Consider the following 14,665-nt stretch of genomic DNA (forward strand, 5'->3'; position numbering starts at 1 on the left):
TCCGTCTACGCTCGCGAGTTAGCTTCAACGTGATAAATGAAGTTCGGACTCAAACATCTTTATTAAACATGTTTATGTTTAGGTAGGCTTGAGCTCGATTAAACTCAGCTTGATGTGAGGTTTTAATGAACCGGTCTCAAGTAGCTCATGAACGGCTTGACTTAGCAACTCATTTACACCTCTACTTTGATGAAGAGATTATAGATAAGCGCTTTTATGGTTTAAAGCATTTAATAATCCTTAATCTAGTTACATAATTAAATATCGTTCAATGTTTCTCTACGAATGATGGAGAAACCAACTTAACGGCGTTATTCCCTTTTGTTTTTTCTTCAATAGCTCAAAACACCAAATTTGAGCCATTACCCGTTAATGGCGTTACACAATAATTACTCTGGATTCATGAGGGCCCGTTATTGATCGCCCCGTACAATTGCCAACACCTACAAAATATTTATATCTTTAAATTATTAACAAGAAATAATTAAAAGGCAACTTGCAATTGCATACAAGATCAAATGGACCACAAACAGACCACAAACAGACCTACCTTACTGATATTAAGATATGGGCTCGAGCCGTTCTTTAGACATGCCAATGCGGCTCGAGCCATATGAGCCACTTGAGAATCACTCGGCTCGGTTAACCTTGGATCGAACAACTGGCTTAATAAATTCTTCTCCAGAAGCGGTAATGCCTGAGTTCAAACAAGCATCAGGATTGTAAGTGGTTTGTTCGAGTTTGTTGTTGCTTGAACTACAAACATATCGACCTACATATCGTGTTGGCTAAAGAGTCAAATTTGTTTGACACGTTTAGATAAATGGGTTAAAGGAGTCGGATTGGGCTTACACAATTTCAAGTGAGTGCGGGTTAGGGCTCGTCTTTTTGACATGAATATATTTAAGGGGTGTTTTCAGGTTGAACATTTGAACCCGCAACCCAATATATTAGTGGGTCAAAATTACTACCTCTAATTACTGAGATGGGAACCTTACCCAATCAACGAGGCTTTGACCATCTTTCTCGAACAGTCGCCTACTCTGTCCTGATATGAGCTCTAACAAGAGAACCCCGTAATCTTTTATATCGGCTCTAAGGTATTCATTTTTGTCGATATCCGAGCTTCTTGACTCACAAAAAACACATATCTCATCAGTTGTTCTTCAAAACAGTATGCTTTATCAGAAATTGCAAGATATTTGGTTCAAAACATTCTTACTTCATAGGATCATCATCAAGCTTCAACTGCTTTATTGTTGGTTCATAGATACATAGCTTTGACATCACCATTAAAGATATAAATTTCAGTATACCAATCACATTGCAATATTTTATCAATTTATCGATGTGTATAGTCGGGTTGTGTTCAATGTGTTTGCAGGTTCCGTCGAGAACCCTAAAATTTCACCTATACCTAAAAAGTGGTGGCAGCACGAACCCCCGCAAATGACACAAGTTTTCACGAGTTGACACTAACACAACCCGTTTCACCCATAAAATTTGATATTTTTAAAATCACTTATTTACAACCAAAAATACAAATAACAAAAAATAATTACATTAAACTATAAAACCTAGTGCTTATTTCTTATATAATCTTTTAAACTTCGACATAAAACATATTTTTTTTAAATATAAAAATAAATCTGACAAAGGGGTAAACCCGTGAACTAACTAGCTTCTAAATGCCAACCGTGAACCGTTTAGCTAAAGTGTTTTCGGGTTTAACCCGAAATTGACTTTAACCCAAAATTGACTCTAACCTGTTTAGACTAATACAAAACCTACGAATTCTTTGTTGAGTTTGTATTGTGTCAAAAATTCAAAAAGTGTATTATTAATAATGCAAAAATAACCTTTTAAATCACTAATTACCCATTTAAAAATTTATAGAGAAATTGGCCTGTAATAATCTCACCTAAACTTAATTGGCCATTAATAATCTCACCTCAGAAAATATTTCCCCCACTAGTTTCACCTTTCACCTATTTTTCCTACAATGATCCTCCATTAAAAAAAACTTAACGGAGTTAAGTTTTTTTTACAAATTACAAACAGACTTTTAGGGCTTTTGATTAGAACAACGGTACGAGCCCATTGATATAAAACTTGCATCGAAACGGTGGTCCCAACGATGAAAACGGCGCTTCAATTCAGGTGTTTAAATTTCCAATTAACTAAAATCAAGTCACTTGGAGCACTATTGCGAAGTACGTTTTACATCAATGGACTCGTATCATCGTTCTGATCAAAAGCCATAAAAAATCTGTTTGTAATTTGGAAAAAAGCTTAACTCCGTTAAGTTTTTTAACAGGGGACCATTATAGGAAAAATATGTGAAAGGTGGGACTGGTGTGGGAATATTCTGAGGTGGTATTATTAATGACTAATAAGGTCTAGTTGAGATTATTACAGGCCAATTCCCCAAATTTATATAAATCCGACAAAAAGCGTTTCGGGTGACCCACTTCAAAATCCGATCAACTCGCCCATTTTTCCACATCTAACCACTACGCACAAATATAAAGTGATGTTACGGTTACCATGCCACACGAGCTACCACCAAGTCCAACGTGAGATGAACAAATGGATAGATTTACAATTGAGCCATCTACGAACTCCTCATGGAGGTACTCAATGGCTGTACCGATCTCTAGAGCGATATCCCACCGGGTTTTCCACAAAAGCTTTGTTGCTGCCTGGTCACCTACAAAATTCACCATCTTATTTTAGGAGTTAAATTCATTTACAAAGAGCCTTATAGTACAAAAACTTACGAAAAACATGAAAAAGCAAAAAGAATACGGTGGCATTTTCGTAATTATTTGCTCATAGAATAATTATTAAAATTACTCTACAAATGATCTTGTAGGGTAATTTTGTAAAAGGATCTTGTAGGGTTATTATCAAAATTACTCTACAAGTGTATTAAAATTACTCTACAAGTGTATTAAAATTACTCTGCAAGTTTATCAAACAACATACAACAAACAATTCAAAATTACTCCACAAGATCATTTGTAGACTAATTATGATACTCTATAAAATTACCCTACAAGATCAAAATTATCTTATAAGATCAAAATTAACATACAAGATCATTTGTAGAGTAATTATGATACTCTACAAGACCAAAATTACCCTACAACGACATTTTACAAAATTACCCTACAAGATCATTTGTAGGGTAATTTTGATAATTACTCTACGAGTAAATAATTACGAAAATGTCACTACGTTTTTTTACCTTTTCACCCTATTCATACGTTTTGTATGATAAGGGTATTTGTATTTGATCTTTTACCCGTATTTTAGTGACAACTAGTAATATGACTCACAGGCGATGCGCCGCGAGCCCGTTGCAAATATCGAATAAATTAATCCAAACGTTATGTCATGACTTAACTATATGAGAATGCATGTTTCAACATACTCAACTCAACTTAATGTAGATTATATAAACATTGTGGTTGAATCAAAACGTAAAATAAATCGAATTTACACCATATAGTTATAACATAACGTACCAAAAAAATATAAAACGTATGTAGAAAAATACATGTGTAATCAAATAGCGCTTATTATAGCTTTAAAAAAGAGAAACCACAAAACCAAAAAAGGAAACACATTCATATCAAGGGGCAGGCATGAGTGTTTTTGCATAGCTTTAAAAAAGTAGAAACCACAAAAGGAAAAAAGGAAACACATTCACATCAAAGGCAAACATGAGTGTTTTTGCAGGGGATAATGCTGATGCAGAGTTTGTTCACTTGAAGAATTTCGAGTTTGTGTTTATACTTCATTTGATGAAGGAAGTAACGGGGAAAACCGAGACACTTTCTCAAGAAATTCAGAAGAAATCCCAAGATATTCTTAATGCCATGGAGTTAGTTTCATCGAGTTTAGAAAGAATGGATGGGATTCTTTCCTTGCTGAAGTTACTTTTTTTTTGTAAAAAACATCAAGTCGAAATGCCGAATATGAACGCTCCTTATACTTCTTCACGGTTTCGGCCTCGTAAAAATGATCTTCAAGTTACTATCGAACACTTTTATCGAGTAGACTTGTTTACAACTACATTGGACACACATATACAAGAGTTGAATAGCAGATTCAATGAATAGGCGATGGAGTTGAATAGCCCAGTTGGCCACCGACACCCACCTCTACCCAGAGGTATTGGGTTCGAGTCTTGGGAGTGACATATGTCGCTCAGGGTAAAAACTTGGCATGGGGAAGTCACCGCGGAGCTAGCTTGGTCGGGTAGCGGCTCTCGGAGTGAGATCACTCCGGCGGTTGGGAGGACCGTGCACTATCCCCACCCCCCCCCCCCCGACTTTGATGTCGAAAGAGATTAACATTGAATGACCACGAATCCCAAGCTAGGTGGTGTCTCAACTCTTGGGAGTCTCTGTGAAAGTCTTGTGGAAATTAAGAAACGGAATACATACTATTTAGTTGATCGAGTCGTTCGCCTAATCTTGATGCTTCCTGTTTCTACTGCAACAACAGAAAGGGGATTTTCAGCAATGAAATTATTCAAGAATAGACTTCGCAACAAGATGAGAGATGAGTTTCTTGCAAATAGCTTGGTAGTTTGCATAGAAAAGGAGATTGTTGAAAGCTTTGATACGAACTCCATAATTGATGAATTCAAGAATCTCAAAGGTCGCCGGGCGGAGTTGTAACAAGGTAATCAAGTTTATTCTTGTACTTTCATAGTTTCACTAGTATTTTAGATAGTTGTTTCTTCGCAAAAAATGTTTTCTTATAATTTTAACGAACATTTTGGTTTGACCCGACCTGAATTGGATTGTTGACCCGAACAAAAAACCCGAACATAGCGAGAGGGAAAAAAAATTTAGGTCTCTTTACTGTCGGCCCATGCTGAGTTTTAGGTCAAGATCCGCCACTGTGTTTTTGCAAAGCGAAAGGACCAAAATTGGGAGGTGTAAACATCAACAACAATGTTTTTTTAGTATAAATATATAAGAACAACAAGAACAACAACAATAACAACAATAATATAATTGTAATTTTACTCGTCTTGCATTGCTAGTGGTAGAAACGTAAAGTAACTCAAATTTATATAGTCGAATGAAAATGTATTATATTTAACGACACTCGATTTGGTACACTATTTACGTCAAAAAGTAGATCAACTGGAAAAGTATATAAACTAAGCACGAAAACGTATTATACTTGAGCTGACTCGTTTCCAAGAAAAAGTTGACGTCTAAACATAAACCAACTTTAAATTTATACCAACGCGTACATAAAAATACCCACGTAAAAAGCTTGTTTTTAAAAATAAATTAACACAAGGAGTAAACTCGAACTTTAGAAACTCAAAGCGGTAAATGTAAACTACCTCAAATTTATACCAACATTTTTTTATTGTTTATGTATGCATATGACCCACTAATACATGCAAGCACTTGAGTTTTTCTGCACATGACTTGAGTTTATATGCATATGACACACCTTGTTCCTAATATTATACTTAAATAATATAAGGGACCTAACATGAAATATGTTGAAAGCTTAGGGGTGGCCATGAAAATGCACCGACATAACATTTTAAGATATATAGAAATTTCGCACCTTTACTTATAAATAGATCAATTTGGTTTATAGGGAAAAGATCAAATAGGAAGTTTATTTTGGCTAGAAAGTGTAGGAAGATGTGGCAAAATTTAAAATAAAGAGGAAGGGTATTTTAGTCAATCATATCCTTTCTTCTTCCTTCTTCTCCCCAGTAATTTCAAAACCCACCATTTTCAAAACCCACCATCTTCAACCATTTCTTCACTTTCTATCTTAATAATCTCTATATTATAGTGCGATTTTCATCACTAATCAATGATTCAAACACCGATCAACGTGTTCTTCAGTTTTTTTTAAGAAAACCCAGTTTAATTTAATTCAAAATCTCGTTTTTCCCGTGATTTTGAAGATAACCACTCGATTCGTTCGATTCGATCACTGATAAGTGTTTCTATCATTCAAATTTCATCAATTGTTGAAGAAACCGACTTCGATCCATGTAAGAAATTCTTTAATTTCATTTTTACGATCTGGGTTTTTGATTTAGTCATTGCGTTTTACGATCTTGGCGGGGGTCCGGGGCGGCAGCCCCTGGTAGCAGGGTCCAAGGGGCGGCAGCCCCTGGCGGGGTCTAAGGGGCAGAGCCCCTGGCTGGGGTTGAGCTCTGGAAAACTTAATTTTCTGTAAATTGCCTCTAGAAAACTGCATTCGTAGTTCAGACAATTCACAGACAAATTTTCTGGAAAACTGTAAATTTTCTGTAAGTTTTATGCCATTGCGTTTTAGAACTGCATTCCTGGTTCAGACAATTCACAGACAAAACTATTGTCCTGGTTCAATGCGTTTTAGAGAGAACACTTTCTTTGGTGTTTTTATGCCATTACATTTTAGAACTAAGACATTTTATGCGTTTTCTGGTCATTGTGTTTTAGAAAAACACATTTTTGAAGTGTTTTTAGTCATTGCGTTTTAGGTAAAACACATTTTTAGGTGTTTTCAGTCCATTACGTTTTACAGAAAACACATTCTTTTGTTTTTTTAGGCCGTTGCGTTTTAGAAATGAGACATTTTTAAGGGTTTTCTGGCCATTGCGTTTTATAAATAAGGCATTTCTTTGTGTTTTTGGTGAATTGCGTTTTAGGTAAAACACATTTTTATGTGTTTTCAGTCCATTGCGTTTTAGAAAAGAGACATTTTAAGTGTTTTCTGTCCATTGCGTTTTAGAAATAAGACATGTGTTTGTGTTTTTTGGTGCATTGCGTTTTAGGTAAAACACATTTTTTTGTGTTTCCAGTCCATTGCGTTTTAGAAACTACACTTTCTTTTGAGTTTTTAGGCTATTGCGTTTTAGAATTAAGACATTTCTTTGTGTTTTCTGGCCATTGCATTTTACAAATAAGACATTTCTTTGTGTTTTTGGTGCATTGCGTTTTAGAAAAATGTCATTTTTTAGGTTTTTTTTTTCCAGTGCGTTTTACGCTTTTCAAAATTTTTTTTCGAAAATATAGCAATAGTATACTCGTTTTAAAGATAAAAAAACGCTCGTTTTTTGGTGCAATCTTTATAAAAAAATAATGTCGTATGAAAGAGTTATTAACGTTTAAAAAATGGGGGGAATTGAAGGAGAGAGAAACTATTGCCTTTGATTGACTAGAATACCCCTAAACAAACTCACACGCCTCTTTTCTTCCCTTTAATTTCCCTGATTTAATCTTAGCCCTTGATTAACTAGATGGATGGTCAAGATCACTTTCTAGCATTCTTAGCCAAATAAAATTCCTATCATATCTTCACCCTTGGTTTATATGTCATTTGTATCAGGTAAAATAGAAAGAATTATGTTAGAAAGAAAGGGGCAAAGGGATGTAAGTGTTCAGGATTGGATTATCTCGTTTTCGAACATCCAAAAATTTTGGACAGTGAATATTAATATCCGAATCTGTATCTGAAATTTCGGATATATTATTTTTGGATGTTACTATTTTTTAATATATTTCAAACTAAACATAGTGCTCATATAATATATATTTAATATTTCTTTTAGTTTTCGGATATCAGATAAACCAATTATCCAAAATTTTTAGAAATAAACATCCGAATCCGAAAATTCGGATTATCTGATTTTCGAATATCCGAATTTCAGATATATTTCGGATACCGATATTTCGGATTCAGTTTCGGATCCAGATTTTTTTAACGCCCCTAGTGTTTACAACCCTTCTAAACCTTATAATTTACTAAAATCAAATAGTTTTTAGAATCATATATCACATATTATATACTGACTTTTTAGAGGGTTTGGGTCATCTCACCCTGACTTGTTTCTCTCATGTTAAAATGTGCACTATTATCCTAGGGTGTAAACGCTTGTTTAACTTAAGAGAGGTCAGGCTCGGCTTGTTTAGGGATATATATTATTTAGGCTCCTCTAAGTTCGCGAGCCTAATCAAACTCGATATATGAAGGCTTGAGCTTGCAATATAAGCTCGAGATCGTTTAAGCTAAATTTGATTTGAGCTTCTAGCGACCAATCTCGAATGGCTCAGCTCATTTACACCCCTACTTTTCCTGTAACCCAAAACGCCCAGTCGCCCACTTCGGTGTCTATAACCAAGTCTACGAAAAAGAGACTTACACAACAAGCAAGCTTCAAGTGAACCTTGTGGACAATCACAGATCAAGTAGACCGAATCACCAATGCAACAGTAACCAATTAAACTCAGGATACTTCTATGGCGAACACGAGAAGCGATTTTGAGAAGAAAAACTGCTTGATCATCTGCAGGGAAACAAATAACAGTAACAGGAGATTCTCCAAAGACACCTCCGTAAGCTATCCTAAGATGATCCTTAAGGATGACATTGTTGAATCCATTTGTAATTTCCTCAATCTCTCCAAGAGTGAAAGTTCTCTGGAATCCTGTTCTCCATGACAATCCGTATGAAGAAGGCGATGCTAGAGCTTGTTTTGGCGAATGTGGTTCTTCCACAAAGTCAACGGCGGTCAACGCATGATCATCTATTCTTCTACAAACAATTTGCCATTCTTCACACTTTGGATCTGTGATCTTTGATGGGATTAAGGTTGCTACTCCTTTTGACTTCAACAAAGCCACATGACAGTCTACATGCTTGTGTATGTATTCTTTATCTCTCTTGAAGTAGCTGAGAATTCAAAAACAATTATTTTTAAGAAAAAAAAAAAAAAAAAAACTTAGGAAATTAAAAGAAAATCAAGTATGAAGTACCCGTCTAACACGATCCATCGAGGATCAAGCTTCTGTGCTTCTTCGATAGTTATACTCTTGGATTCCAGCCCTGCAGCCAGTCTTATATCTAACTTCACCTGCATGGATCAAGATTGATTCCCATTTATTATTGTTCGAAACTAAAGGTGGATAATTTTGATCTGTTTACTTATGGGATTCGACTTGTGATGTGCATATCAATTTTGATAGTGTACAAATCACTTACTTTAGCTACAAATGGATTAATTTGGGTTCTAATTTACATCAACCGGGTCAAGTTAACAAATTTCAGCTAAAAAGAGAATGGGTCAAACGGGTCAAACAGGTTAAGGTACTCAAAAGTCTATTTTGAATGCAAAAACCTCCTAAGTTGTTTTGTTCAAAGATCTTGATTATTATTGTAACAATACTATTAAAATACTTATTATTAGCACATTAGTTATTCACATCTCTTTTTAAATGTACAAAAGCGTTTGTGTCAACCCAACCCAACCCAACCAATACAAAAAATTACTCAATTCAACCCGCAACGTTTTGACCCGCTAACCAAGAGACCGACCCATCTTGCCACCGCTGATCAAAGTTCTCTATAAAAGGAAAAAGACAAACCTCTCTCTTCTTACAATGGTGGTAGTAGGGCTCCAGAAATTTTTGGTATTCTCTCTTCTTTCTCTCGATCTCTATATGGAGTTCTGATGATGTCATTTCGTTGTTTGAGAACTCGAGTTTTATATCTGATTTATAGTCCACGCATGCCTTGTGAGTATTTTCGTCGACAAGTTACAATATATGTTGCCAATTTACGTTCCACAAATAAGGTTTGCAACATATAGGGATTAGAAATTACAACTTTGATAGATGTTCATGTGTTCATAAATACACAAAACTTCTACCCTATCATTTTTGAAGATTTTTACTTTACTTTAGACTAGTATAACGTAAAACACACTTAATACAATGCATCGCTTATCTCTAAATCCAGGTGAGGTTAAGCTAATTTTTTGTGACCATGAGAACCCGTTATTGAAAACTCACGGGACCGACAATGCTCTGGTTACAGTGGACCAGGTGGCTTCAAGGGGTTAAGGCAAAGTGGAAGCGCCTATGCTAGAGGGGATTCACGCGCTTACCATATCTCTTGAAGGTTATGATACAATATCTCCGTCTCCAAATCGATGTAAATTTACATATAGTAAGTCTTTGACCAGGGCCGGCCAAGCCCAAGTATTTTGAGGCTAGGGCTTTGGGCCTCCGTTTTATAAGGGCCTCCATTTTTTTTAAAAATTCCAGGGTTTTTGAGAGTTTGTGGCTGCAAAAATTAATTGTTCCAGAAGAGAGAATACACTCAATAGACCGGAAATTCCAAAACATTGAAGAAACAATTAGTTTCTAATTGAAATTGCTAGTTTTTTTTTTCTTTATTAAAATTGCTTTGCTAGTTTCTAATTGAAATTAGTTTGCTACTTTATAATGTTAAATAGAAATTTTAAGTACGAATCCGGTCCAAGGCCGGGTAAATGAAGACGGTTTGTAAACTTTTTTTAGTTTTAAATCGAAGAAACAATGAGTCACAAGGGCCTCGGATTTTTACTACGCTTTAGATCACCAAAATGGTTAAACCGGCCTTGTCTTTTGATTTTTTAAACCATGTAATATGGTATAGGATACGAACAACATTGGCCCAAACCTACAAAAGTTGCTTCCTACAAACTGCCCATTATGCCCCCAAAGAGGGACCACCTAAATCCCAATCAACCATCAAACTTTTGTCTCAAAATCTTAACAAAAATGTGTAGGTCAATCAGAATCAACTTTTGACTTTCAACTTTCAAATTAATAAACATAACTATTGTTGAAGTGAGCTAAAGAAGTAAAAATTAAAATTACAGATAGGTTTGGAAGATACATGTTTCATTAATGATCTATCAAAATTGCAAAGTTTGACTGTTTAAGAAAAAGTCAAAATAATTAGTGTTGACCAAGAGTTGTTCATAAACTGACTCGTCATTTCAGGTGAACTTTGGGCAGTAGTAGGGTTTAAATGATCCAATCCGAGCCCCGATTAACTTACTAGAGCTCGAACTCAAGCTCCACTCATTTCGAGCTTCATTTTTAAAGCTCGAGCTCGACTATTGCTTGGTTTGTTTATTAATAATTAACTAATGTACAAAAATTAATAAAAAATTATATATATCTATAATTATAATTTTTATATATAACATGTATTATTTAGTTATTTTCATCATCGTTTATATACAATAATATTTATTATGTAAAAGTATACTTAGTAAATTAAATAAAATTTATACACAACTAGTGAGCCTAAGCGATCGCGACACGTGAAGCTGGTGCTCGAGCCCGTTAAAAAACAACTTATTTTTAACCACAAGCTCATTTAAGTTTGGCTCAAGCTAGTCCACCTCAAGCGGCTTGACTCGTCTACACGGTATAAAAGATAGAAAAGCTTACAGATGCCGGAGCTTCCAATTCCAATGTGAAAAGGCAAACAAGAGGGGTTCGATTTCTTTCCGATCTCCGGCAAGACTCCGAGAACGACAACCGTATCTTTCGGGCCAACGATATACTTAATCGCCCACTCTAAAGCATCCAGGCTTCCTTTCCCCTTATTCCCATTCATCACCACAATCACAGTCTCTCCTGCCGGAGATGATTCCAAGGAAGTTGAATATTCCGACTGTGAACCCATTTGTGATTATTAAAATTTGGAGTGATGTCAGTGATGGAACATTGAATATTTGGAAATGTTAATGAATCTGGGTTTTTGGAAACGAGGTTGTTATTATGGGTGTTAGTTGAATTGGTATAACCGTCAAACGTTGGTATTAAGGTTGTTTCTTGTTGATTGTTATTTTGAATTAGATTCTAGATTCTTAGAGTTGTGGTAACCTGTGTAAACATACCTTAATTAGTGACGTAGCGAATGTTTTTGTAGATGGATCCTAAACTTTGCAATTTCTACCAAGGATCAGGTAGGTAATAAGGATGATACTTAGGCCACCCGGGTTTGATATGACTAGTTGAATTAAGTTGTATGTGTATTGAACTTGAGCACTCTTTATTTAGTACTTAACGGGGCTCTTAATGGTTTAGATTTCAGCATTTAATTGTTCAGACTGTTTGTTTCACGAGCAGAAGTGTAAATGGTTCAGACATTTGACTCTGAATGGTTAAGCATTATAGTGAGTCTCAATGGTTAAGACTTCTAATCTGAATTGGTTAGACATTTGCCTCTGAACGGTTAAGCACTATACCGGCTCTTAATGATTCAACCTCTTACTGGTTCAACATTTAAATGTTCAGATCTCTTACTGGTTCAGCACTTAACCATTCAGAAATTGTCAAACAGCCCTTTACTAAATTTGATTTAGTAGATTTCTTGAACTTAACGTTTTTGGATTATATCTGTATATATATACTTTATACTATATAGGGGAAGGTTCTACGCAGAACACTAAATATTGCGAGAACACGCAGAACAAAATGAATCACTTATTTTTTCAATCCTAAAAACCTAAAAAGTAAATGAAAATGTTATAAATGTAAGATTTATTGTTTCTCACACTAGAATTTAAAACAAAATATGAAAAATCCTCAGTTTGTAAATAACCTACACACATGTAGGTTATGTATAAGGCCAAATTACCTACATGTATGTAGACCATGTGTAGGGAAAATATATGATTTTCTTATGTATATATAATACACATATGAATGTAAGAAACATAAAATTTAATAAATATGAACCACAAATCGCAAAATTTAGTGATATGGAGTTGTTTTTTTTTGGTCTCGCAATAATTAGTGTTCTGTAATGATCCTTATCCATACTATATATATATATATATATATATATATATATATATATATATATAGGGTCGGGATTTAGAGAAAACGCTCAAAAGTGTGAGAACGGAGAGAACACTTATGAATCGTCAGATCAAAACAATCTATGGACTAGATGACGAGGTGGCATTTTCGTAAATAAAATCACTTTTATTAATCTGGCGCGCTTTATTAAGGGTAAAAGGGTCTTTTGACTTAACTTAAAACGCCAAACTCACGCTATTAAAATCCGCCTCAACACACATAACACACTTCATCATAATATAACGCCATAGATATAAAACGCCAAACTTTGTTTTTAACCGATAAAGCTGAACAAACAGTACTAAAACGGCGTAACTTTATTACTAGGATTTACTGCAATAAAAATCGCACCTAAAAAACGCGCCAAAAACTTCCTATATAAACAAACTCTCAGAATTACTAAAATTCAAACCAAAACCACAAAAACCTATATTTTCCTCTACACCATTCATCTTATAAACGCCAAAAAACCAAAATATCAAAGATTCAAATCCATGTTTCTTTGAGATACACAATTTTATCAATAAACTTTCACTCTATGCAATGAGCAAAATCCTCAATATAAACGCCAAATTATACAAAAACCACAAAACTTCAAAAAAAGCCATTTCATGGAGATTCTGTTTTTTGTTCTCTATAAAGTTTAGCTAAACGGGATGGATAACATTGTTACACATCTTTCTTGACTGAGGATTAAAATTGTTATCCATTTCGTTCAGCAAAACATTATTGAGTTTAGCACGACCAAAAATAGAAGTTTATGGAAGTTTTATTTAGTGGCGTTATTGTTTTTTTTTTTTTTTTTTTTGGCGTTTGATTTCCTTGCCCAATCTAATATTGTTTGTTATTTAACTTCGAAGTAGCATGTTATGAACAAAGAGATAGAAAAAAGAAAAAGATGCAAAAAAAAAAAAAAAACGCCAAACTGAGAAATGTCTGTGTTCTATAGCATTGAAATAAAAAAAGGCCAAAGTACTCTAAACTGTCTCAAAGACAACTGTATGTGATCTGTAAGAATGACAAATACAAAACACCAAACTACTCTTCACTGGCTCTCGAAGACCTTGTCGATCTTCTTTTAATTACGGCATTTTGCATGTTGATGCGTAGTATCCATAGGCTTTGCAGTTCTGACACTGTCTTTCTTTTGCCCCGAATTTCGACTTTGATTTCTTTTTGACAACTGCTATCTCCTGTTTAGATTTCAAGCGCTTCCGAGAACCGGAACCTTTGGATTTATAACCTACAAGGACTATTATCGGATTCTTGTCATTTTTATATTGACCAGTTATCTCGGCAAATCTATCCCTAGAACTAGCGGGAGGAGCAACAATCTGCATATCATGAACCTTTTTGATATAAGATTGAACATGATCCTTGTATAAGGATAGCTCCTCTTTATTACCAGATAAACGGTTCAAAGTGTATTCGGTTGAATAAATAACATCGCGCATCATACTTTGCACATCAGGATCAAGCTCGGTCATATATTCACGACTAATTGAGAATTCAGGAGAGCAGTTTGGGGAGGCCTCTTTGCGCCATCTATTCAGAATGTATTGTTTTGGAAATTCCCTAATGTCCATAAGTCTCAAAACATAGAATATATGTCTACATAGCAAACCAAAATGTTCAAAACGTCTGCATGAGCAACTGCATGTGCAATCAGACTTACGGAACAATACCTGAAAAACGCCAAAAACAATATCTCTATAACGCCATGCAAAGAATTTTTGTCTAAAAAAAGAAAAGAACACATTGCATGTGATAAAACGCCATAAAAACCAAAACGCCATTATTTACCTCAAACAAGGATGTGCAAAGCTGTTATTTATATAAAACTTAACAAACCCATCAGGCTGATCTTCGTAACGTTGATTTATGCAATCCGCAACTCCAATAAGCTCAGCTTGAACGTCACAAAAAATACTTTTTGTGTATATATCAACAGCTTGCCCTTCCAACACTTTGTAACTACT

The 14,665-nt window shown here is 34.8% G+C and overlaps 1 protein-coding gene across 2 annotated transcripts; it reads right to left on the minus strand.

Moving 5' to 3' along the window:
* Nucleotides 1-214: 214 nt before the first annotated feature.
* LOC110929356 (serine/threonine-protein kinase-like protein CCR2) lies at nt 215-11,837 on the minus strand. 2 transcript variants are annotated; one of them, XM_035987533.1, is made up of 10 exons: nt 11,720-11,837; nt 11,268-11,493; nt 9,408-9,532; nt 8,799-8,896; nt 8,186-8,715; nt 2,547-2,710; nt 1,223-1,278; nt 999-1,128; nt 551-697; nt 215-443 (listed from the first exon to the last, which is right to left on the minus strand). In XM_035987533.1, exons 2-10 carry the CDS (start codon nt 11,434-11,436, stop codon nt 414-416), a joined length of 1,449 nt encoding a protein of 482 aa, XP_035843426.1. In that variant the 5' UTR covers nt 11,437-11,493; nt 11,720-11,837; the 3' UTR covers nt 215-413. The 2 variants fall into 2 exon arrangements, with proteins under 2 accessions (XP_035843426.1, XP_022028200.1); XM_022172508.2 differs by lacking the exon at nt 11,720-11,837 and having other exon boundaries at nt 11,268-11,706.
* Nucleotides 11,838-14,665: the final 2,828 nt, after the last annotated feature.

Source organism: Helianthus annuus, chromosome 3 (assembly GCF_002127325.2).
Source record: "Helianthus annuus cultivar XRQ/B chromosome 3, HanXRQr2.0-SUNRISE, whole genome shotgun sequence".
NCBI lineage: Eukaryota > Viridiplantae > Streptophyta > Magnoliopsida > Asterales > Asteraceae > Helianthus > Helianthus annuus.

Excerpts from the sequence above, each read along its gene's own strand:
- LOC110929356 (XM_022172508.2), bottom strand. The coding sequence starts at position 11,505 with ATGGGTTCACAGTCGGAATATTCAACTTCCTTGGAATCATCTCCGGCA. Across the intron at positions 9,533-11,267 it reads AATTGGAAGCTCCGGCATCT|ATATAAAACTCGAGTTCTCA; the intron begins GTAAGCTTTTCT and ends ACTATAAATCAG. Across the intron at positions 8,897-9,407 it reads ACCATTGTAAGAAGAGAGAG|GTGAAGTTAGATATAAGACT; the intron begins GTTTGTCTTTTT and ends TGATCCATGCAG.